Raw genomic sequence first — 25,216 nt, 5'->3', positions numbered from 1 at the left:
TCAGAGCCAACACATTTATCTTCATCTCCCCTCTTAAAAAAGGGGTTTCCTTCTGTGTGTGAGAAACACACCCACACGTCGCACCTCGTTATTAATTGGGTGCGGTATGGCTAGCTTTGTTCAGCCCTGCCTGGAGGCGAGTGGGAGATGAAAGGGTCTTTGCCGTACGTGGTTCATATACATTATTACCATACAGTACCCAGCTAGCATCACGGCTAACAGAGTATCCCCCTAAGGACTGATTATAGTGCTGGGCCCGGACAGCTAGCTCATCGGTAAAGGTGGACCTCTAACTCAGGTCGAGCACAAAGACCCTGAGGCTTCCTCATTACTGGAGCCTGTGGTTTGCTGTTTTGATCGCTGCTTTGTGGCCTGGAGGAAGGTGTGTGAAGCCCTAGGCTGAGGACACGGACGACACCCAGTACCCAGGGGAGAGGGGCGGCTGTCAGGCCAGAGGAGGGCTGCAGTCACAGGGTCTGGGAAACAGCAGAGCCCTGGGTGGAGGCCTAGCGGAGCTGGATAATTAAAGTGTGCAGTAAGCCTCTAGAACCACAAACAGTCAACTGTAGTCTGATGTTCTTTAATCTACTGTGATAAATGCTAATGTACTGTATCAAGTGTGATTGAATAAGTGTGTGATTGTGTGTGTGTGTGTACTCCACTGCCTCCTCTTACCATGTTTGGGGGAAAAGAGTGGGGACTTGGAGCGGGGCGGGCTCTCCGCCCTGGGGGCCACTAGTTGGATGGGACGGACATGTTTATCAGCCAGCTTCCTCAGACAGACCTGCCTGTTGTGGATCATCTCCTGCACCACCGTGTGCTTCTCAAACGTCTTCCCTATCTGGACCTGTGGAGGATGGAAGAGGAGCTTAGGACATTTATATCGACCCAAAACCTGTATGGAGTGTTAGTTAAACAGCTGTTTATAGCCGTTATGCAGTCTTGAAGGTTGCCTGAAGGTACCATAACCAGAAATGAATGCTTGTATAAGTCCTGTAATATGAAATATATTATGGGGGTGATTGAAAACATAGAGAATGGATTAGACACAGATGGGTCATGAGAAGCATTACAGAGGGGGTTACTCTTTAAACCATAAGGCTGTTTGTCAATGAGAGACACTGGCTTGGTGTTGGACCTGTATCTCTGGGGTGACGACAGACTCAAACTCCACGGCCAGGAGGTTATGTCCTGAGCTGAGGAGAGACGGAGCCCCCTCCAGGAATCTGTCTATGTCCTTCAGAGCAGCCTGGGCCCCCTCCTTAGACTGGAACTTACCCACCAGCTGCTGGGCCAACAGGTAGGCCCCGTCGTCACACCAACTCTGGGCCTATGGAGGGGACAAGACAACGGTGTCACACTGACCAGTCATATTCGGATATACGGTAGCACTTGACAGAGTATTAGCGTGGTTGTTTGTGTATGATGTTAGATTTGTACTCATCTGTGTGCAATAGTGTAAACAGTATGTGTGTGTGTGTGTGTGTGTGTGTGTGTGTGTGTGTGTGTGTCCTCTACCTGGCCGAGGCATAGCAGCAGCCGGTGGGCCTGGGAGAGGTGTGCGCGCTTCACCCTCAGAGCATTACTGAGCGTGTCACAGTGGTGACGTAGCTCGTTGCCGCGCTGCACGATCAGGGCCATGGCATAGTGGTGACTGGCTGCCAGCTGGTGCCCATGGAGGATGATGATCTGGGCACGGCCCATCTCCTCCTAGCAACACAACCCGGACACCGCAGTCAGTTACATACAACAAGACACGGCATGCAGGAGGCCTACATACACACAACACCACAATGGCAAATACACTTCAATCCTAGCTACACAACCTATGCTATTACCAAAAGCACGAGTCCCAGAGAAGACAATCTCTGCCAACCACACTATACAGTATGTGTAACCCTGGTCCGTTGATCTGATGAGGGAAGTGTCCCCTGGTAAACACTGACCTGTGCGTGAGCCTCTAGGCTGTCCAGGTCTCTGAGTGTCTGCTCTGTCTGAGTCAGCGTCTCCCCTGACGACGACACCTCCCTCTCCTGGGAAGCCAGACGCTCCAGAGACAACTCCATCTGACGGAGAGAGAGACACATTAGATAGAGACATATACCCCTCCCAACTTCAAAACGTCCCATCCGATCTCAAATTGAACTGTACGCCTCGTGTCCTCCCTGTTCTAAGAGTTGCCTCTCGACAACGAATCAACCATCATCAACTATGCAATTGATCAGTCTCACCTCCTTGAAGCGATGTTCGTATCTGAGCAGCTGTAAGTACTGTTGCAGTTTTAGATGATGCTTCTCAAAGAAGCCGTCAAAGGCTGACTCCATGCCCCTCAGCTGGGCTAGTAGCCTGAAGACCAGAGAGAGAGGTTATAATGAAAAATGTACCTTTATTTAACTAGGCAAGTTAGTTAAGAACAAATTCTTATTTTACAATGATGGCCTACCCCAGCCAAACCCTCCCCTAACCCGGACGATGCTGTGCAAATTGTGCGCCGCCCTATGGGACTCCCGATCATGGCCAGTTGTGATACAGCCCGGGTTTGAACCAGGGTCTGTAGTGACGCCTCTAGCACTGAGATGCAGTGCCTCAGACCACTGCGCCACTCAGGAGCCCCGTGGCCACTCTTTAGGCAGACCTTAGCATGATTATCTCTGAGGTTATATACACACACACACACACCTCTGCACAGTCTCCCAGTCCAGCCTGACATCCCAAAGTGAATCCTCCTCTCTCCCCGAGGCCTCCAGGCTAGCCAGCAGGTGACGACCCTCCTTTGATACTGACCGTATCGCCTCCTGTACAAGACAGACAATGATCAAGACAGACAAAATGGTTATAACATATCAGGGTGAACATGTAGACAAGCTGTCAGTTAGTCTGCCACTGATATAGAATTGTAACACATTATGATAGAGTCTAGCGTAAAACATAGTGATAGAGGACTCATCATAGATATAACCCATTTTAGCATGGCCATTGAGGGCTTCCTCCATTTTAAGGTAGTCAACTGGGTGGGGATTTCTATGAGTTGGGAGCAAATCAGCCAATGAAGAAGAGTGAAAATCTATTACTTCGATGGCACTGCCCAGACGCTAAAACGGCACAGATACAAATATGAGTCCTCTATCTATCTCTATGGTGTAAAAGGGTTGCAGTATACCTTGAGTTTCCTGTACTTGTCAGTGTGGGTTGAGAGGAGGCGCATGATGGCGGTGCCCTCGTCTGGCAGTTTGGTCTCAGCCAGCTCTGTGCCAAACCCCTGCAGCATCTGAGCTATGTCCTTAACTGTCACCGCAAAGCTCTCTATGGCCTGGAGGGGAGCCAGAGAGCGCACACACGCACACACACACACGCAACACAGGGAAGTCGTCACAGTGTTTCTAAATGTATACTCTGATGTCATCACTCAGAACTGTGCAAACACACAGGCCAAGTTTGAATGTGTCTCTCTGCATTAGATATGTTGTAATATAAGTGTTGGGGGTTCTGAGTGGCTGCATGGTTGATGCTACGGAAGTGTAAAGTATGTACTGTTCTTAGGACGATCCAGTCACTGTGGCAGTAGTCCAGGGTTCCACCAAACTCAGAGGTCAGTTGGTTCTCATCAATGTATCTCAGTAGGTCTGTCACAGAGCTCAGCATCACCACCTAATAAAGGAGAGCTAGAATTAGCTGCACATAATTGACTGTGTGTAGTACTACGCACGCTTCTTCAAACATGAGATGCCGATGCCGTGTGGTGAAGTGTTGGATTTGGCCTCTGATCTGCCTTACTGGCATCTTGAGCATGAAGTCCTCCTGGCTGAAACGGAAGCCCAGGTCTGTGACGGTGCGCTGGAAGAAGCTGGTGGGTCTCAGCACCAGCACCAGGTGGAGGTTCCCAGGGAAGGAGGCCTGGAGACGGGGAGAGACACAATCACACCCCTGGGGTTGGACAGTGAGCTCTTACCTTCGATAACTCCTGGACCATGTCTTTACCCAACCCTAGGCCAGAGTCTGTTCACACTTCTGGATGCATAGAGGGATAGGCACTAGCCAGCATCTGTCACTGACAGGACATATTGACTGCATTAACAAGCAATCATCCGCAGTCAGACAAAGCCTCAGGCTCACCCACTGTCAATCAGATAAGGAAAGGCAGACATATCCTGCTAGCTGGTGCCGATCACAGGTGTATTGAAGTTGCAGTCACTATCAAATGGATTCACTAAACAACAACAGATCGTAGGTAGTCTGTATTTTATTTAGGGATGAGGTGATTTTCAGAGTGATTCCCAGCATCAGATCACAAGTAAAGCCAGTAGGCCAAGGATGACAATCTGATTAGCTAAATTTGAAAAATTATGCTCACAACCATTTTTAAATCACACGACTGCGGTGGTGAAGGTCTGCTAACTAACAAATGGGTTTGGTTCAATTGAAGTTGCCAGCTGTTAAAGCGTGAACATGTGCAGCACAGAACATCGACATAAAACAGTGGGAAATTGATTATCCCCAAAAGACCGATGCATTCGCTTATATAGCTCTTTGACATTCATTTGTCCTCGCTATCTAAATCTAGCTTCAGACTACCGCCAACAAACTCTGCCCTTCAAGCTCAACATGCCCGGTTTGCATTCATATAAGCAAGTTATCTTTCTCGGTCTCACTGCATCAATTGTATGACTAAACTCAAATCAGGCTCTGCACTGCAGTGCTACGCTCAGCAAGCTGCTGTCAGTTAGCGATGCCGCATTCACTCTGCCCACCCAAACTCGAGCACAACTATTTTAGCACGTAATCAAACTATTTAATAATCGCGTTACCGGGCTCTTCCGTGTCCTGTGCAATCCTCGGCGCTGGTAACTCTCAGCCATCGTGTTAACAGCCATTTATGCGATAACGCTAAAATCTCGCCCGGCCCGTCGCTAACAAACTGGTGCCAAGTTATTTATTGGCCCCTCTACTCCGCTGCATCAACGTTGCTGCCACGAGGAGGGTGGCAGCGCTGTCTGCAAGCTCTCCCTTCCTCTAGCCTTCTCGACTTCCCGCTCTCCCTCATTTTCCGCCGAAGTATAGCGTCATCAGGTAAATATCCATGTAGCGGAGTGCTGGCTCATGCATTTCGATTCCCTCACAACGGGACTTTATTTTCATACAGTGAATACAGAACAATTTATTAGAAAATTAGGTATGCGCAATAATAAACGGTGACAAAACTGCAGTATTTGACAGATATTGGCACGATCAAGTATTTTAATGAACAAAACCGCATAAGAGACCATCCCCAAAACAGCAGGAACTGAGTGGGGATAATTCAGCACCATGGACAGCTCCCCACTCTGACGTCGTCTGACAGTACTGATATTCTGAACAGTTTTTAGTTTTTTTTTACACAGCAGCAAATCACCCGTTCTTTAGTAGGATAGGGCCAGGCCTAAACTAGTATCGTTTCCATACTTCCACAGTAGATTTGGTTTCGTTACGACCTTTCTTGATTTCTTGTGTTTAAAAAAATACATGATTATTTAGTGTACTTGTTTGACATGTTTGGCATTATTAAGAGCTAGTAACACAGGAATTTCGCAGCACCCTACTATAACATCTGCTAAACTGTGTATGCGACCAATAACGTTTGATTTCATTTCCACATACGCATGTATGCACGCGAGAAAATGCCATGACTTAACTGGCTCACCGCAATTCTGGCAAGTGCTGTTTTGATAGAGGTCCATGTATCCAGTCTTCTGTCTAAAATGATGATGAATTTTACACCTGGCTGTCTTGCTCTGCAAACACAAGCACCAAAAGTATTTGAACACATGTACATTTCACATGTACCTTTCACTGAACAAATGTATACTTTTACTGGTAAAATGTACAGGCATAGTACCGAAAAGTTCATTTGACAACAAATTATATTTTTGGGGTATAGAAAGAAGGACTGCAGAGTGAATACATTAGATATGTTTACAGGGACATTCATCAACTCTTGTGACCTGTACTCAACCAATGATATGATCCCTCCTCCCTAGGGTATACCTGCTCTGAGCTGGCACAGAGCACATCACTAGGGCATCGAAATAGATGAGGGACAGGGATCATCTAGTGTCATCTGTGCAAAGAATGCTAACTCTGGACTAAAGCAGGCACACACTGCACTGCAGAGAAAGAGAGCGTTGTGAGAAGAGAGAGGGAGGGTTACAGAGAATCATTTTAGGAGGGAGTGTAATATGGTGGTTCACCCACCGAGGTATGAGGGTGAGGTACGTTAAGACTTTGGCTAAAGATTCCTCCGGAATGTCGCTGAAAGCAGAGTATTCTGGGAGGGTGACGATCACGCTAGAGTCCTCACCACGCCCCCCTGCGAAGAAAAATGATTTTTCATATGAACAAATCGCACTCGACAATGAATTAAACAATGACATTATGTTCTTTGCGGACGGCTCATTCAAACAGTCTACACACGTTGGATTAACTGAGCACAGCTGTGTCAGTTTCAACACGTCACTAGTACTTTTACAGCTCGTAGACGCCACCTGAAGCTACACAACCAATGCAAACACAGGTCAGAGGTTATGAACCCTTAGTAGTGGGACAAGACTAAGTAAAGAGCCCCCACCTGACAGGTAGGCCACCTGCTTCTCAATGTAGCCGTCCACCTCCTTCATACTCATAGAGACTGACACTTCTGTGGGAAGGGGGTAGAGAGATAGAGAGAGAGAGAGAGATTAGAATAACAGGTCCCAATGAGGCCTCTTTCAACCTGTCACACAGCGGTTATCATTCATAACTTGTCCCATAAGAATGATGAAATAGCAGGCAGAATTACTACCTCCCGGTGGTCATATGTAAAACAACATTACAGTGGTAAGAAAGGTATCAGACTGTCAGCTGTTTGGTTCAAGTCAGTCAATCGTTCTGAGGTGGGTCTGGAGCCCTTCTATCCACTGTGTCATCCAGGCTAGCACAGCAGGAGGTAGTCACTATACCTCGCCATGCCCTTACATTTTTACATTTTAGTCATTTAGCAGATGCTCTTATCCAGAGCAAGTTACAGTAGTGAATACATACATTTCATACATTTTTTCTCCGTACTGGCCCCCCGTGGGAATCGAACCCACAACCCTGGCGTTGCAAACACCATGCTCTACCAACTGAGCCACACGGGAGCCACCCGTCACCAGGTGAGGCAGCAGGGGGTTACATATATTATATACTGTTTACACCACAGGAGGCTGATGGCACCTAAATTGGGGAGGACGGGCTCGTGGTAACGGCTGGAGTGGAATGGTATCAAATACGTCAAACACATGGTATGAGCTGTCCTCCCCTCACCAGCCTCCTGTGGTGTACACCAAGCTGTGGTGGCAGGCAGCACTGACTCACTCCTCATTCCACATTCAACAATGTTGAAAGGACTCTACACTGCATGTAACATAAATATACAATGATATAATGGGATGATGGAAGCCACACTGAAGATTGAGTTTAAACTCCACTATCAAGGCATTATATAACTCTAAAGTAAAAGTCGTATATAGTCATGTATAATGCTCTGTGGTCGACTAGTTTATGCAACCGATCACTTGATTCACATACACTCAGTCTTCCTTGTGAATAATACACATTATTAGTAAATATGAATAGGATTTCATACACGCAGAGAGATGCAGTATAAGGAGAGAGAGAGAGTTGTTGTGTAGGGAGAGTGAGAAAGAGAGAGATATGCAGGGTAGAGAGAGAAAGAGGGGAGAGACCGTGTCGAGAGAGGGAGAGAGTGTCCTTTTCCACACCGATGTCGTCGGGGGTAACAGTGTCTGGCGGGGAGTCAGCGAGTGGAGGGGTAATGAGCTCTGCAGATGGTGAACATTTAATGAGTGTGACTGACACACACACACAGCCATGGGCTGTACTGGGCTGGGCCATTCACACACAGCCATGGGCTGTACTGGGCTGGGCCATTCACACACAGCCATGGGCTGTACTGGGCTGGGCCATTCACACACAGCCATGGGCTGTACTGGGCTGGGCCATTCACACACAGCCATGGGCTGTACTGGGCTGGGCCATTCACACACAGCCATGGGCTGTACTGGGCTGGGCCATTCACACACAGCCATGGGCTGTACTGGGCTGGGCCATTCACACACAGACATGGGCTGTACTGGGCTGGGCCATTCACACACAGCCATGGCGTAGAGGGTTACTGCCAGGTACTGGTTAGTGACAGGTTGAAGATGGATATCCTTGACTGGTTGTGTAATAGTTCATGCTTCCATGGCTCGAGTGTATCAGGGAGCTTGCTAAGGCCACATGTAGTACTCACAGGCAGTTTCTAAATAGTTCATGGGGGGTAGATAGTGAATGTACTACTGGACACACTGCATCTCCTGTACAGCGGACGTCAACAATGTCTACTATGCAGCTTCACAACCAATCATTTTGTCATCCCTTACTGCGCCACAGCATATGACAGAAGATACGATTTGTGACTGTAATGAAGACGCAATCTAATGAGAAAAGGTGAAATATCCTTGTCAGGCTACCCATCCATATCACTCCGGCAAAACGCCACGCCCACTCAAGATTCTTCTCCACGATGAGTCTGGCTTTGCCCCCCCCTCCCCAACGTCTTTTGGAATGCAAACACATTCTGAACGTTCTGATTGGTCCCTGAAAGCGATGGGTTGGGCCAGAGCCAGCCTACATGATGACGTCATCAACTTTGATTGGTTAGATACGTTAGAGATGATCCAATCGCTGATTAATTTGTTTTATACAACGCCCCTCATTTTGACATCACACAAATTAGTTCCAGGAAGGCAGATTTAGACAATGTATGTAGCAATCGATAGAGCAGCGGAATTAAATCTGATGAAACCAAGATTGAACTCTATGGCCTGAATGCCAAGTGTCACGTCTGGAGGAAACCTGGCACCAACCCTACGGTGAAGCATGGTGGTGGCAGCATCATGCTTTGGGGATGTTTTTCAGTGGCAGGGACTGGGAGACTAGGCAGGATTGGGGGAAAGATGAACGGAGCAAAGTACAGAGAGGTCCTTGATGAAAACCTGCTCCAGAGCGCTCAGGACCTCAGACTGGGGCGAAGGTTCACCTTCCAACAGGACAACGACCCTAAGCACACAGCCAAGAACACAGGAGTGGCTTCAGGACAAGTCTCTGAATGTCCTTGAGTGGCCCAGCCAGAGCCCAGACCTGAACCCAATCGAACATCTCTGGAGAGACCTGAAAATAGCTGTGTAGCGACACTCCCCATCCAACCTGACAGAGCTCGAGAGGATCTGCAGAGAAGAATGGGAGAAACTCCCCAAATACAGGTGTGCCAAGCTTGTAGCATCATACCCAAAAAGACTTGAGGTTGTAATCGCTGCCAACAAAGTTCTGAGTAAAGGGTCTGAATACTTATGCAAATGTCATATTTCATTTTTTATTTTTTTTTAACTGGTTTTGCTTTGTCATTATGGGCTATTGTTTGTAGATTGACAATTTAATCAATTTTAGAATAAGGCTGTAACGTAACAAAATGTGGAAAATGTAATGGGGTCTGAATACTTTATGATAATAGGCAACCAAAACAATACTGAGACTTAACAGCACACACACTGCAGCCGCCTTGCCTGCTCCTTACTGTAGACATTATACTATACAGAAGAGCCGCGGGAGAATGCTTGTGCTGCAGGCAGGATGGCTGCAGTGTTTTTAATATGCGTGCTAGTCTGTGATCCCAGGATGAGACTCCGCCACGGCCCCTCTCCAATCAGCACTCTGCACCACTCGTCACATGGTGTAAACCACTCGGTCTCTGCCTGGCATGCTAAACAAGATGTCTGCACAACACACCCAGCCTCCAAATCACGCCTTCTATTTTGCAGCCACACAGCTAGTAAATAATTATTCCCGCTGACTTGATTCATCAAAGCATCCAAGCACCAAAGCCTAGTCAGACTGAGTAGTGTTTGCTGCTTCAAAACGCAAATAACCTGTGTTTGTTCTGCCCTGGCCCAGAAAACAAGATTCCCCCATTAAGCATAAGTGGGTCCTGAGACAGACTCCCAGACAGCTGGACAGATTAAAGGCCCAGGGTAAAGCAGGGCTGGCCAGGCTGTGGCCAGGCATCCTGATGACATACTGTAGTGGTTGATCTGTGATAGTCCTGTGTCGTTTGCTGAGAATTAGCCAACCTGCGGTAGCTGGCACAACTTGCTTGTAGTTGCCCAATAAGATTGTGGTTCTTTTCCTCCCTCTATTCCCGTGCTCATTTACTCAAGACCCCTCCCCCCCAAATAGATGATCATCAACAGATTTTAAATAGTTGTTCTCTGCAAAAGGATTGAGTCATTTAGACGTGAATGGGACACATTTTGCCTAGGTAAGACCCTGACAAGAAGGGTGCCACACAGCCAGTCGATTTCAGTGCCATCACACATGACTGGCACTGCTCATGCCATGAGGCCAGGTTGTGGGCATACTGGGCGGGCATAGACTTCCTCCTTCAGCCAAGTCACTGATGTCTCAGAGGCTACATTGTGTGGAGAGAGAGAGCGAGAGCAATATACTGCATACACTGTCCACAGCTCTTGAGACATAGGGAGACCGGCACACACATGAACTCTCTTAGGTTTACACACACCGCACACACATTTACAAGGGCTGTTTTGAAGTCAGCAGATATTTTTAACCAACCAGGGCTTTCAGCGTTTAAGGGGATCTTAGTGGTGGGTTAGGGAGAGGGAAAACCTTGAAGGAAATTCCTCACACGACCATCTGGGCTCACGTGAACGTGATTTGTCCGACTTATCATTTAGGTTTCAAGCTGCTCTTTTTGCCCTAGCATCAATATGCAGCAAAGCTAATGTGGGTGGAAATGAAATGTATTATGTGATATTCTGCTGTGAACTTGGACAGATACATTTTTATAGCTCAACATCTGCACAGACAGAGCTTACTTTCTATATGAAACATACCTCTTACCAACTGCAGTCTGTTTATCATGTGCCGACAGGTATCGTTGAAGCGGTGTGTTATGGCGTCGCAATGGACCTCAGTCTCTCAGCCTGAAGACCACATGACTTACTGTGAAGGTTCAGGATTAACTGCAGGAAGCATTCTGGGTCTTTAAAATTACACATTTTTCACACAACTCATAGGAAACCTTGTATGCCTTGTTTCTTCACACACACACAGAGAAGTAAATTATAGACAGGTTAAAATACCACCAGGTGGAGGGAGGTGAAGATTTAAACTTACAGGTAACTGATCAGTTGTGTGTGTGTGTCTGTGTGTGAGAGTGAGATTGTGTCCGTCTGCAGGTTTTTCCATGGTCAGATATAAAACGTACTGCAGTGCCTCCAGCAAACTCCACCTGGTAAAAATAGAACCTCCGGAGGATGGCCTTTTCCCCCCAATGCCCCCATTACCTTCACACACAGCCAACACTCCCATGAGGGACAGGGACAACACCACCACTACACAGGGACAACACCACCACACAGGGAAAGTACAGGGACAACACCTTCACACGGGGACAGGGACAACACCTTCACACAGGGACAGGGACAACACCACCACAACACAGGGACAACACCACCACACAGGGAAAGTACAGGGACAGGGTCGGGGACAACCCTACTTCCCAGGGGAAGTACAGGGTCAATAAACATGCTAGCAGGGCTCCACAACAACAAAGCAGTGCCAAAGAGGGTTTACCAACACAATCCTACTAGTCCTCTACAGAGTAGAGAATCCAGTTTACTACAGCTACAAATCACCACCATCCAGGAGCAGTCTCCAGACTGAGTCCAACAAACTGTCACTACATCTCCAAAGAAAATAGCCCTTTCCTCCGCCTGGCTATTCTTTAAAAGTGCCTTCCTCACCATCTTAAATAAGCATGCCCCACGCAAAAAATGTAGAACTAGGAATAGATTTGGTCCTTGGTTCACTCCAGACCTGTCTGCCCTTGACCAGCACAAAAACATCCTGTGGCGTTCTGCATTAGCATCGAATAGCCCCCGTGATATGCAACTTTTCAGGGAAGTTAGGAACAAATATACACAGGCAGTTAGAAAAGCTAAGGCTAGCTTTTTCAAACAGAAATTTGCATCCTGTAGTACTAACTCAAAAAAGTTCTGGGGCACTGTAAAGTCCATGGAGAATAAGAGCACCTCCTCCCAGCTGCCCACTGCTCTGAGGCTAGGAAACACTGTTACCACCGATAAATCCACTATAATTGAGAATTTCAATAAGCATTTCTCTACGGCTAGCCATGCTTTCCACCTGGCTACCCCTACCCCGGTCAACTGCCCGGCACCCTCCACAGCAACCCGCCAAAGCCCCCACCATTTTTCCTTCACCCAAATCCAGATAGCTGATGTTCTGAAAGAGCTGCAAAATCTGGACCCATACAAATTAGCAGGGCCAGACAATCTGGACCCTCTCTTTCTAAAATCATCTGCCGAAATTGTTGCAACCCCTATTACTAGCTTGTTCAACCTCTCTTTCGTATCGTCTGAGATTCCCAAAGATTGGAAAGCTGCCGCGGTCATCCCCCTCTTCAAAGGGGGTGACACTCTAGACCCAAACTGCTACAGACCTATATCTATCCTACCCTGTCTTTCTAAGGTCTTCGAAAGCCAAGTTAACAAACAGATTACCGACCATTTAGAATCTCACCGTACCTTCCCTGCTATGCAATCTGGTTTCAGAACTGGTCATGGTTGCACCTCAGCCACGCTCAAGGTCCTAAACAACATCACAACCGCCATCGATAAGAGACATTACTGTGCAGCCGTATTCATCAACCTGGCCAAGGCTTTCGACTCTGTCAATCACCACATTCTTATTGGCAGACTCGACAGCCTTGGTTTCTCAAATGATTGCCTCGCCTGGTTTACCAACTACTAGAGTTCAGTGTGTCAAATCGGAGGGCCTGTTGTCCGGACCTCTGGCAGTCTCTATGGGTGTGCCACAGGGTTCAATTCTCGGGCCGTCTCTCTTCTCTGTATACATCAATGATGTTGCTCTTGCTGCTGGTGATTCTCTGATCCACCTCTACGCAGACGACACCATTCTGTATACTTCTGGCCCCTCTTTGGACACTGTGTTAACTAACCTCCAGACGAGCTTCAATGCCATACAACTCTCCTTCCGTGGCCTCCAACTGCTCTTAAACACAATTAAAACTAAATGCATGCTATTCAATCGATCACTGCCCGCACCATCACTACTCTGGACGGCTCTGACTTAGAATACGTGGACAACTACAAATACCTGGGTGTCTGGTTAGACTGTAAACTCTCCTTCCAGACTCATATTAAGCATCTCCAATCCAAAATTACATCTTGAATTGGCTTCCTATATCGCAACAAAGTATCCTTCACTCATGCTGCCAAACATACCCTCGTAAAATTTACCATCCTACCGATCCTCGACTTCGGTGATGTCATCTATAAAATAGCCTCCAACACTCTACTCAACAAACTGGATGCAGTCTATCACAGTGCCACCTGTTTTGTCACCAAAGCCCCATACACTACCCCCCATTGCGACCTGTACGCTCTCGTTGGTTGGCCCTCGCTTCATACTCGTCGCCAAACCCACTGGCTACAGGTTATCTACAAGTCTCTGCTAGGTAAAGCCCCACCTTATCTCAGCTCACTGGTCACCATAGCAGCACCCACTCGTAGCGCGCGCTCCAGCAGGTATATCTCGCTGGTCACCCCCAAAGCCAATACTTCCTTTGGTCGTCTTTCCTTCCAGTTCTCTGCTGCCAATGATTGGAACGAACTGCAAAAATCTCTGAAGGTGGAGACTCATATCTCCCTCACTAGCTTTAAGCACCAGCTGTCAGAGCAGCTCACAGATCACTGCACCTGTACATAGCCCATCTGTAAACAGCCCATCTATCTACCTACCTCATCCCCATACTGTATTTATTTATCTTGCTCCTTTGCACCCCAGTATCTCTACTTGCACATTCATCTTCTGCACATCTACCATTCCAGTGTTTAATTGCTATATTGTAATTACTTCACCACCATGGCCTATTTATTGCCTTAACTTACCTCATGTAGATAGACTTTTGTTTTATTTTGTTCTACTGTATTATTGACTGTATGTTTTGTTTATTCCATGTGTAACTCTGTGTTGTTGTATGTGTCGAATTGCTATGCTTTATCTTGGCCAGGTCGCAGTTGCAAATGAGAACTTGTTCTCAACATGCCTACCTGGTTAAATAAAGGTGAAATAAAATAAATGTACTTGATTCCAATAGAAACTAAAGGATAGAGGAGAATGGTGTAAAAGACATGGTTCCCTGGGCACTGTTTATCACCTCGTCTGTCTTCTGTAGAATCTGGGCCATGACAGGGATGCAGTGCCACTCGTTTTCATGATTTCATTTTCCAATCTGTCCATCTGGCTGTCCTTACAGGATTCATCCCCCAATAGAGGAATGTATTGTTCATGACTAGACTTCAAAAAGCTGCGAGCAACCATACAGAACTCTACCTTGATAGTTTCCCTAATCAATTCAGTCACACAATACATCTATTTTTTTTTATTACATTTCACTGACGGAACGGTTTGTTTGGCATTTCTCCAAACACACCCAGATGTGGAGTGTACTTACAAATATCTCCTCTACATATGATCGCTATGGATGAAAACTATCCCCCCAGGGTTTAAAAACAGCACATTAATCCCTGCATGGCTACGTTGGGACCCACTGCTGGAATGCAGCAGAAACCATCCAATCAATAACACACAATATAGACCTTAAACTGCCATTATGCTTGAAATAGTTTCTATTATGACGCCGTTATGTCTCCATATACCATACTTAACATTGCATTATATGTCTCCATATACCACGATATGTATGCCAGTGAGAGGGGGTGATGTAAGGGCAGTACAGGTACTCACGCTGCAGTGTGTTCTCCAGCTGAGAGCCAGCCTGCAGAAGGCTATGGTAGCACTCCATTTCTCCCTCTGGCTTCTGCTCCTGTTCAGTCTCCACCTGCAGTGAAACCGGGCCCATTCCCTTGCCCCCCCCCCCCCCCACCCCACAGGGCTGGACTGGACACTAGTAGGCCTGGTGGTGGATAACGGCTGCTGTCAAGGCCTCACATCCTCCCGACTATCCTACGGTCCCCTCCGCAGTCCAACTCCACTTCCAGGTGGAGGTAGAGAGGAAGCTTCAGCCCACTTGTCCCTGGAGGTCTAGGGATCCAGTCCGGATGCTCCCTGGGGCTGGCTCGGGAATCCTGAGTCACCTTGAGCCGCATCGAGCGCATCCACAGAACCGCACAGAGGAAGAAGTGGGGAAGTCCACACAGAAAAATCTATGGTAGGTTTTCTGGCTACTGTGTACATGGCAGAGTCCTGCTGCAATGAAGCACTTCTCCCTCACACACACACACACACACACACAGAGAGAGAGAGAGAGAGAGAGAGAGAGAAATACACACTCACATCCAGTCCAGTGGGGAAGTGCCTTGTTCTAAACTGCAGCCACTAACCCGTAGTGAAATCCAGTCTGCCACGTCAAAATAAACACTGCCCCATCTGTATGGCCACTGGGGTTTCTCACCCGCTCTCTCCGTGTGCCCTCCCCTTATCCCTCTCCGCCTGGGTTTTAGTGCGTCAGCTCTGCCGCTGCGGAGGCACAGTGGCTCCAGTCCCGACACACTGCCATCTCCCTCCCAACTTCCTCACTTAAGACTCCTCCTTCCTGTTTTCCTCATCTTAGTGGCCATTAGATTCCTGTAGCAGATTGTGGGGCTGATGCCGCACAGCACTGAATAGCTGACCTAATGCATACAGTATCATGCTGGGCAAGCCATGACACCCACCATCCCAGATTGTTCTGAAATTGTCTTCTATGGTTAGAAACATTAGCATTTCTGCAACATTATTTTGTTCAAATATAATTTGATCTCTGAAACATCAAGCTAATTGATTGTAACCAAATTGGCAATTTTAAATGTAATTGACTCATTTATTTAATAAATATAGTACCTTACATCCGATTTGGACTGAACTTTTTTCTAACAATGAGTAAGACATGAGGAATCCAAAACAAAACGGTCAAACACCACCCACGGACCCCCCACACCCAACCCAACAACGAGTATACAGTATCTGTTCTCTCTGGCTGACAAGTAGTATGGAGCTGCGGCTCAGAGCATTGTTTCTTCATCCTATGCAATGTATTCTCTGTGATGTTTTTTCCCCCCACTGTTCAGAGAAATTAGTCATTGCTGTTAGGTTTATGTCCCATCCTACATCCTGATCATACCAGGTTCTGACCACTAGATGGTACTGTTCTTGCTATTAAGTGATACATTTTAAGAATTCCCCCCTCAATGTTAAAGGGATAAGTCACCCAAATTACATATTGGTTCTCTTACCCTGTAAACAGTCTATTGGCAAGGTATGACAGCAAATCTTCAAACTTTTTTTAAACAAATTCACTGGGGATACATTACATAGGATGAAAAAGCAATACTCTGAACAGCTCCACGCTCCATAGGGCGGCGCACAATTGGCCCAGCATCGTCTGGGTTATGGGAGGGTTTGGAGGGGGGGCTTCACAAGTAGGCCATCATTGTAAATAAGAATTTGTTCTTAACTGACTTGCCTAGTTAAATAAATACAAATACTACTTGTCAAACAGAGAACTGATACGAAATAAACTCATTGTTGGGGTGGGATGTTGGGGGGGTTCGTTGGTGGCTTTTGACCATTCCTTTGAATTCCTCATGTCTAACTCATTGTTAGTAAAAAGTTTGGTCCCATATCTGATGTTAAGTACTACAGTTGAAGTCAGAAGGTTACATACACTTAGGTTGGAGTCATTAAAACTCGTTTTTCAACCACTCCACAACTTCCTTGTTAACGAACTATAGTTTTGGTAAGTCAGTTAGGACATCTACTTTGTGCATGACACAAGTCATTTTTCCAACAATTGTTTACAGACAGATTATTTCACTTATAATTCACTGTATCACAATTCCAGTGGGTCAGAAGTTTACATACACTAAGTTGACTGGGCCTTTAAACAGCTTGGAAAATTCCAGAAAATGTCATGGCTTTAGAAGCTTCTGATAGACTAATTGACATCATTTGAGTTAAATGGAGGTGTACCTGTGGATGTATTTCAAGGCCTACCTTCAAACTCAGTGCCTCTTCGCTTGACATCACGGGAAAATCAAAAGAAATCAGCAAAGACCTCAGAAAAACCGCCACAAGTCCACATCCTTGGGAGCAATTTCCAAATGCCTGAAGGTACCACGTTCATCTGAACAAAAAATAGTACGCAAGTATAAACACCACGCAGCCGTCATACTGCTCAGGAAGGAGACGCGTTGTCTACTAGAGATTAATGTACTTCGGTGCAAAAAATGCAAATCAATCCCAGAACAGCAGCAAAGGACCTTGTAAAGATGCTGGAGGAAATGGGTACAAAGGTATCTATATACACACAGTAAAACGAGTCCTATATCGACAAAACCTGAAAGGCCGCTAGACAAGGAAGAATCCATTGCTCCAAAACCACCATAAAAAAGCCTGACTACGGTTTGCAACTACACATGGGGACAAAGATCGTACTTTTTGGAGAAATGTCCTCTGGTCTGATGAAACAAAAATAGAACTGTTTGGCCATAATGACCATCGTTATGTTTGGAGGAAAAAGGGGGAGGCCTGCAAGCCGAAGAACACCATCCCATCCGTGAAGCACGGGGGTGACAGCATCATGTTGTGGGGGTGCTTTGCTGCAGGAGGGACTGGTGCACTTCACAAAATTGATGGCATCATGAGGGTGGAAAATTATGTGGATATATTGAAGCAACATCTCAAGACATCAGTCAGGAAGTTAAAGCTTGGTTGCAAATGTGTCTTCAAATGGACAATGACCCCAAGCATACTTCAAAAGTTGTGGCAAAATGGCTTAAGGACAACAAAGTCAAGGTATTGGAGTGGCCATCACAAAGCCCTGACCTCAAGCCTATAGAAAATTTGTGTGCAGAACTGAAAAAGCGTGTGCGAGCAAGGAGGCCTATAAACCTGACTCAGTTACACCAGCTCTGTCAGGAGGAATGAGCCAAAATTCACCCAACTTATTGTGGGAAGCTTGTGGAAGGCTACCTGAAACATTTGACCCAAGTTAAACAATTTAAAGGCAATGCTACCAAATACTAATTGAGTGTATGTCCACTTCTGAGCCACTGGGAATGTGATGAAAGAAATAAAAGCTGAAATAAATCACTCTACTATTATTCTGACATTTCACATTCTTAAAATAAAGTGGTGATCCTAATTGACCTAAGACAGTGAATTTTTACTATGATTAAATTTCATGAATTGTGAAAAACGGAGTTGAAATGTATTTGGCTAAGGTGTATGTAAACTTCCAACTTCAACTGTATATTTATTGACTATTATACAATTCCTATAAATGTAAATGGCCAATTTGTATGCAGTCAATTAGCTTAATTTATCATAGATCAAATAATGCTGTATTTCAACAAATAATGTTGCAGGAATGTTAATCTTATGAATCTGACAAACGATTTCAGAACAATCCGAGATGGCAGATGTCGAATCCTCTCGTGCTTTTGAGGTGGAACCTGCTACTTTTAATGTGCCCTCCTACTTAACCTTCTGACACACACACACACACACACACACACACACACACACACACACACACACACACGTCAATCGAGGCATTGTAAACAGCACATTATTCTCCATTGCTCTAGGCCAACAAATTGTTCTGCTCATGCAAGTGCACACAACGGACACATTCAAACCAAAGACACAGGAACATGAACAGGTGTCATTGTGCACATAATGACAGCGCTTCACTCATCCCTCCGTCTCCCCTCAACCAATCAGGACTCAGGCACACAATGTACACATATATCCACAGATGGAGTACAGTACACACAATTATACAAAACAAACCCACAGAGTAGGTCACTCACAGAGGCTGTGGTGTGCCGGGTGGTGCTGTGGTGGCAGGTTGAGTGGCGGGCTGCAGTTGGCGGTGGTCTGAACTCTACCGTGGAGCTCTAGCCTTCAGCCCCCCCCAACAGACCTAGCTTAGTATGCTTGCTGATACAAGCTGACTAACATACCACAAATTCATTAATAAAAACAGAACAAGTTTTCTTCAAAACAGTGTTTTATTGCAGAAAAACTGTGTTGAACATACTGGTCTTAAAGTGGTACATTCAGATCGGAGGTTCAGAGTGCCGAGGCTGGAGACTGAGGGGCCAGATGTGAAGTGCCCATTTTGTGCCTGTCTGAAACTAAGGCACCCCACCACAGCAGTCACCCGCGGACAGGGTCATTCTCCACATTCACCCAGCCTCGGTCTTTTTTGGGACGTTTTGATTATTCTTACAAAAGTGGCTGGAAAAAGGTTGCATTTAAAATACAATCAATTATTTTACTTATTTTGTGAGGCAAAACATGAGTATCCAATACTTTAAAGCATTTTAAAATAGCATCTCTGATGTAAATGTTAAAGGTTTGTTTTTGTTTTTTTAAAACATACAGAAAGTCCTCCTCCTACCCGCTGACCTAGGACACAGAGCCCAGGTAGGCGAAAGTCCAACGGCGTCTTCACGTTGGTCTGAGCACAGTCCATACTCCTCATAGCTTTAGTGTTTCAAAAGGAAACGTTACAAGGAGTTCCCTGGAGTACAGCCATCTGGTGTAGACAGCCCTCTGGAAACTCTAGACCCTTGAAGTCAACGTAAATATATCATTTTCTCCTCCACAAGATGGTACAGTGTGTGACGCAGGCAGTTATTGAAAATAAGAATTTGTCCTTAACTGACTTGCCTAGTTAAATAAAGGTAAAGATAAAAAAAATACGAGGCTGATGGAAGTACAGTACATAACATTTGGCATGGGAGCCATGTCTTGAATTCTGCCAAGTGTGAGAGGGGAGGGGGCACCAGGCTGCACATGCTCAGTACGTCACAGGTCATGAACAGCCCTCATGTAGCTATTACAGCATCTCCAACCACCAAGGAGCTGGAATGGAGCCCATCTGGACTAAGGAACTACAACTTAAGAACTACAACCATCGGTGATGCTAATCATATGAGGAGATACTGTTATAGTAGCTACATGAGGGCTGTACATGACCTGTTATGGCATTTTTTTTTAAAGAGACTAAAGAGGTGCCAATAGGGCACCTACTCCCAGGCATATCCCTCTGTGGCAAACATAGAAGAAGCTCCATTCCAAGCCTGGATATGACTGAACTGATCTAACCAGTGCTCTGTGATCTGACCTGCGACCAGACCGGTGGAGGGAGAGGATATAGTAGAGGTGTAAGGTAGGATATACCTGCAGGGTGTGTGTGTGTGTGTGTGAGATACAGATGATATGGGATAGCACTGGGCACACATCTGGTCTGAAGTAACAGGCATACTGAAGAAGCACAAAGCTGATCATTCGCTACAAAAAAAAAAGATTCATGTAATAAAAATATAGAAATTTGTGAGTAAAATTACACAGAATAATAAATATGTCAAATAGATTTTCACATGTTCCAAGACATCTTCCCATATAGTGTCTAAAAGTGATTCAAATCATGGCATGTAGAAATGGAATGTATGAAGCACTAACGCTAGAAGTCAGAACCTACTTTCTGTAAGAAACCCATCTCAGGTATCGTAAATGGAGATACATGAACATCTATGGTAGCAGGTGGGTAGAAAGCCTCACAGTGGCATTACCTATGGTGACAAGAAAGAGGAAGTCTGAAGTTGGGATCTTTACCCACCAACATCAGCCCACCTTTGACAAACAACACTAACTGGTAATGGGACATATATATATCACTCATTTTAGGCTTTTAGTGCATGTTTGGATCCATAGGTGTGTGCACATTCGTGTGTGTGTGTGTGTGTGTGTGTGTGTGTGTGTGTGTGTGCGCGCGCAGGCATATACCAATGTGCCTTTGTGACCACCTGCCCAAAGGAAAGTCCACAGAACTCCTGAAGTCCTTTAGAGGACAGGTCATGACAACCAGATGCCAAATGTACAAGGTAGATCCAGGTATTCTGGTTAAACGCTGTAAGTGTCTCAATGTAACACACACAGGCTGCTTTGAGGCCATGATTCCCATCCAGTACAATTGTGCTGCTGGGCACAGATACACACACTCTCTCAGTGACATAGCTTGCAATCATTTGGACGGCGCTGGGCATGACACTTGCATCTCCCCAGCTCAGACACATTTTTGGCATCAAGCTTTAGAAATTCAAACAGGTTAAGCGATATACGGCACATATATTAACTTTCAATACAATTGGGATTTTCTTAAACGATCACTGGCCTTAAGGTGGGAAGATTCAAGTCATGCTACAAATTTCGAACCAGGTAGAAATGTTGGCAAGCACAACTCATTACCAGTCATTTTGATTCATCACACACTTTGGGGAGATGGGAAAATAGAGACTTAACCCAGTAGGGGGTTGTGCTCTAAACACTCAGTATTCAAGGCAAAGACACTTTGAAGATATCCAGTAACCTGTGTTCAGTGCAGTCTGCACTGAGTGAATATGCTCTCTTTGCGTTGGACTTGACTGGATTGGAATCATGTAACTTATAAACTATGATTTGGATCTGGTGCACTGGAATTTTTGTTTCAGAAAGTTAGTGACATTTGCTTGAAAAAAAATAAATAAATACAAACCTGGCAGAAAAATACAAATAACAAGTGGAATGTGGCATTCGTGAAGCCTTCTTAGTTTCATGCAGATGAATCATTCTGGGACAGTGGAGGTGTGGCTGCATGTTAGAACACAGCCGACCGTAGGAGTACTTCTGACAAGGCAGCCGTGTACGCATTTTTCCCCCCGCTATCATGGTATTCAAAAAAGGAAAGAAAAATAAACTCCGGAAACTCATGCCTCTCATGTTTGAACAGTCCAGTAAAAACGTGGTAAAAATGGCCTGTGCCGCGTGGGCCGTTGGTGCAGCAAGCTGCACTGCAGACATGCAGAGGGAAACAGGAAGAGGGGGAAGGACGGAGGGAGCAGTGGAACAGAGGTACTCAAAACACTGCTGGAGTCATCCCTGGGTCTTTTATCATTTCTATTATGTTGTTTTCTTTGAGTCGTTTTCCATTTTCATTTAAGATCAGGCAAAAGTTCAGGCAGCCAGAGTGCCATGGGCTCCTGAAAGACGCTGGCCGCAGGGTAGTTGATCCACCTTTGTGCCCTTTACTCCCGCTCCTTCAGATGCTTGTAGGACAAGGGCGTGACGGCAGCGATCTGGAGAGGACATACAAAACACACACACAGAAGTCAGTCCACCTCTATAAACAGAAACCTGCTCCTGCCAATTGCCTTGGTGGCAAGACCCAGCCACACCATGACACCGACAGCATTAAAAGGATAGGATGCCCCCCCTTCCCCCCCGGTAGAATTGACAACATACCCCCAGACAAAATCGATTGGACACCTCCCCTGAAAACAGAGATCAGCTGGAATCTATCATTGAATGTCTATTGCTCTGATTGAACGTGATCATCAACCAGGATTCTAGAGAAGTGTGTGGAACCCAAGAAACCCATGACCATGAGCGATAACCGAGGGGTTAGACATGCGAGATTAGCCCCTTGCTTTACCTGGATGTCTGTAGGAGTCCGTCCTCTGAAGGCTGGGAAGAACAGATAAACAGGTTAAACGAAGATGAGGGATGGAAGCGTAAAGCCTGGTGTTAACACTTCACTGCCATTCCAATAAATGGAACCCAACCCCTCAGATGACGGTCAGTTCGTTGACGTAGTAAAGCTCAACATTTAATATACCTGGCAAAGCAATAGCAAAACATGCAGTCAGCTAAGCTCGATAGTCGCCACTTAAAATGAAGTACTTGCAAATGAATAAACACGAGGCGCCAATGACACACAAGCATGTTATTGCACATGCAACCAGGGGTAAAAAAGAAATTACAAAAAAATGGCAGATGACGAGGTCTGCAATGTTTAATTACATATATGGAGCCGAAAGAAACACCAAAACAGACTTACTCACATTCACCCTATTAACATGCACACAAACTGATGACAGACGAATCCCCAGCCACGGGAGAGTATTCTTTTCAAAAAGGTAACATGAAATCATTAAAAAGAGCACATGCAAGGACACAATGAGCAGTTGGTCTACTTGGAGGCTGAAAGGAGCATTCATCATTGTCCTGGCGACGCCTTTAGTGGGTCATATTGAAAAAGCGGCAACTTCTGACACCAATTTCAACATTTAGTCAGTTGAATGTTTATCGAAATCCTTTGACTTAACTTTGTCCATAAGGACGTACAGCGTGTACACATACAATAAAGGATACACCATACTGTCATCATAGGGCATTGGGCCACTACGAGCCATCAGAACAGCTTCAATGGGCCTTGATACGGATCAGGGATGGGCAACTTTCATGGGGCGGGGGACACCAACAAATATAAACTCATCAAGAGGGGTCGCGGTTGCTCGTGGGTCTGTGACCCCAAATCCATACACCCCCACTGTGAGCAAAACATTTTAGTGAGAAATGTTTGCAGTTTTTAATATTATATCTGAGTGAGACTGACTAACAAAATCAATGGGGTCCCCCCCCAGCAGGTAATTCAACCACACTAACAAGTTTAGGTAGCTGGCCACAAAACCAATTTAGCAATCGCCCCCCAAAATTGCTGACATGGGCTAATTGACTGACTAATCAGGGACTTACTGCTGATGCACAACCACATTTTGAAATTGCACCTTGTGTATTCTACTATTCTAACTCGCAACAGTAAGCTGAAACCCCGACACAGTTCCACCCCTGGCATAGAGTTCCAGACACTTTAGAATCGATTGGAGGGATGGGACACCATTCTTCCATGAGAAATTCTATAATGAGGTTTTGTTGATGGTGGAAAACACTGTCTCAGGCGCCGCTCCTGAATCTTCCAGAAATGTTCAATTGGGTTGAGATATGGTGACAGGCATGCTGAGCGATTATCTGAAATGTTGGTTATTTTTGGGTTTTCAAACTAATTGACTAATGCCAGTTAAATGATGTTATTCCTGTGAGCTCAATGTCCAGATTTTGCAGTTTCTCTAGAGATGAATCAGATCAAGCCCAAACTGTGCAACGTAGTAGGGAGTTGTAGTTTCCAACAAGCCAATATTCAAAATAGTTTAGAGCAAAAAAAACGTTATAATAAACTACATTGACCACAATCCATTTTGCCTACGTGTCCGGTCTGTGTTTATTTTACGCCTGCTACATTAGGTTAGGGGCGGCAGGTAGCCTAGTGGTTAGAGCGTTGGACTAGTAACCGAAAGGTTGCAAGATCGAATCCCCGAGCTGACAAGGTAAAAACATGTCTGCCCCTGAATAAGGCAGTTAACCTACTGTTCCTAGGCCGTCATTGAAAATAACAATTTGTTCTTAGCTGACTTGCCTAGTTAAATAAAGGTAAAATTAAAATAGTGAGGGGCAGACATGGAGAGAAGAGATAGAGGGATAGAGAGGTGTCTCAGGCGAGGTGTCTTTGCGAGGTGTCTACCTGAAAATATATGATTCAAGTGTGATAAGTTGGTATTCAGTCATAAAAGTTTGCTTTATTTACTTTGAAGAACTACTAAAATAGTGATTTTGTCAGACAGCATAGGCAGTAGCTCTTTAGAGATAAGATGACTTGGAATGAAATAAAGTGAAATAAAATATTTCTGTTGTATATATTAAAGTAATGTGAATAAATGGTTAAAACTGTAATGGCCAGTCACTACCATCATGGGACATTGATTAATTGTTTTCTTCGGTGTTGTTAAAGCATTCAACCCACAATGCATTTCAGGGAAAAATAAAATGATTGAAACCGAAATGATTTAATCTAACGAGACCTGTGTGTAAACCCCCTACGCTCCTTTGAGACCCATCTTTAAAAAGTCACTGAGATCTCTCCTGGCCATGGTAGCAAAAATAATGGATAACTGGGAATTTATATACCTGACCCTAAGCATGATGGGATGTTAATTGCTTAATTAACTCAGGAACCACACCTGTGTGGAAGCACCTGCTTTCAATATACTTTGTATCCCTCATTTACTCAAGTGATTCCTTTATTTTGGCAGTTACCTGTATGTACACATATCACAAGCAAAATATGAAGCAGACATTATGACGAACACACTTT

General features: G+C 45.5%; 2 protein-coding genes across 10 annotated transcripts in view; both read right to left on the bottom strand.

The window, feature by feature from the left end:
* LOC115172813 (proto-oncogene DBL) overlaps window positions 1–15,038 on the bottom strand; it is a 25,200-nt gene extending 10,162 nt beyond the window's left edge. Inside the window, exons 1-13 of one of the 3 annotated variants that reach the window (XM_029730586.1) lie at window positions 14,926–15,038; window positions 6,602–6,670; window positions 6,229–6,343; window positions 5,678–5,768; window positions 3,775–3,894; window positions 3,532–3,648; window positions 3,161–3,310; window positions 2,680–2,795; window positions 2,232–2,346; window positions 1,947–2,066; window positions 1,519–1,710; window positions 1,139–1,330; window positions 676–847 (exon numbers count right to left, since the gene is read on the bottom strand). In XM_029730586.1, the coding sequence (XP_029586446.1) occupies window positions 676–847; window positions 1,139–1,330; window positions 1,519–1,710; window positions 1,947–2,066; window positions 2,232–2,346; window positions 2,680–2,795; window positions 3,161–3,310; window positions 3,532–3,648; window positions 3,775–3,894; window positions 5,678–5,768; window positions 6,229–6,343; window positions 6,602–6,670; window positions 14,926–14,983 (1,627 nt within the window). In that variant the 5' untranslated portion in view covers window positions 14,984–15,038. Of the gene's footprint in view, window positions 1–675; window positions 848–1,138; window positions 1,331–1,518; window positions 1,711–1,946; window positions 2,067–2,231; window positions 2,347–2,679; window positions 2,796–3,160; window positions 3,311–3,531; window positions 3,649–3,774; window positions 3,895–4,805; window positions 5,074–5,677; window positions 5,769–6,228; window positions 6,344–6,601; window positions 6,671–14,925 lie in introns of those variants that run through there. The other 2 variants (XM_029730597.1, XM_029730606.1) reach the window with 2 other exon arrangements.
* Window positions 15,039–19,174: 4,136 nt separating this feature from the next.
* LOC115172776 (phospholipid-transporting ATPase 11C) overlaps window positions 19,175–25,216 on the bottom strand; it is a 66,615-nt gene continuing 60,573 nt past the window's right edge. For 3 of the 7 annotated variants that reach the window (XM_029730542.1, XM_029730529.1, XM_029730575.1), the window contains one exon: window positions 19,175–22,304. Coding sequence is in view for 2 of the 7 variants with exons in the window: in XM_029730575.1 (XP_029586435.1) it covers window positions 22,254–22,304 (51 nt within the window). In the remaining 5 variants the exon portion in view is untranslated. Of the gene's footprint in view, window positions 22,305–22,660; window positions 22,693–25,216 lie in introns of all 7 variants that reach the window. The other 4 variants (XM_029730522.1, XM_029730566.1, XR_003871490.1 and 1 more) reach the window with 3 other exon arrangements.

This window comes from Salmo trutta, chromosome 3, assembly GCF_901001165.1.
Source record: "Salmo trutta chromosome 3, fSalTru1.1, whole genome shotgun sequence".
Taxonomy (NCBI): domain Eukaryota; kingdom Metazoa; phylum Chordata; class Actinopteri; order Salmoniformes; family Salmonidae; genus Salmo; species Salmo trutta.
The sequence above is the reverse complement of the archived record's forward strand: the minus strand, read 5'-3'. Positions and strand labels throughout refer to the sequence as shown.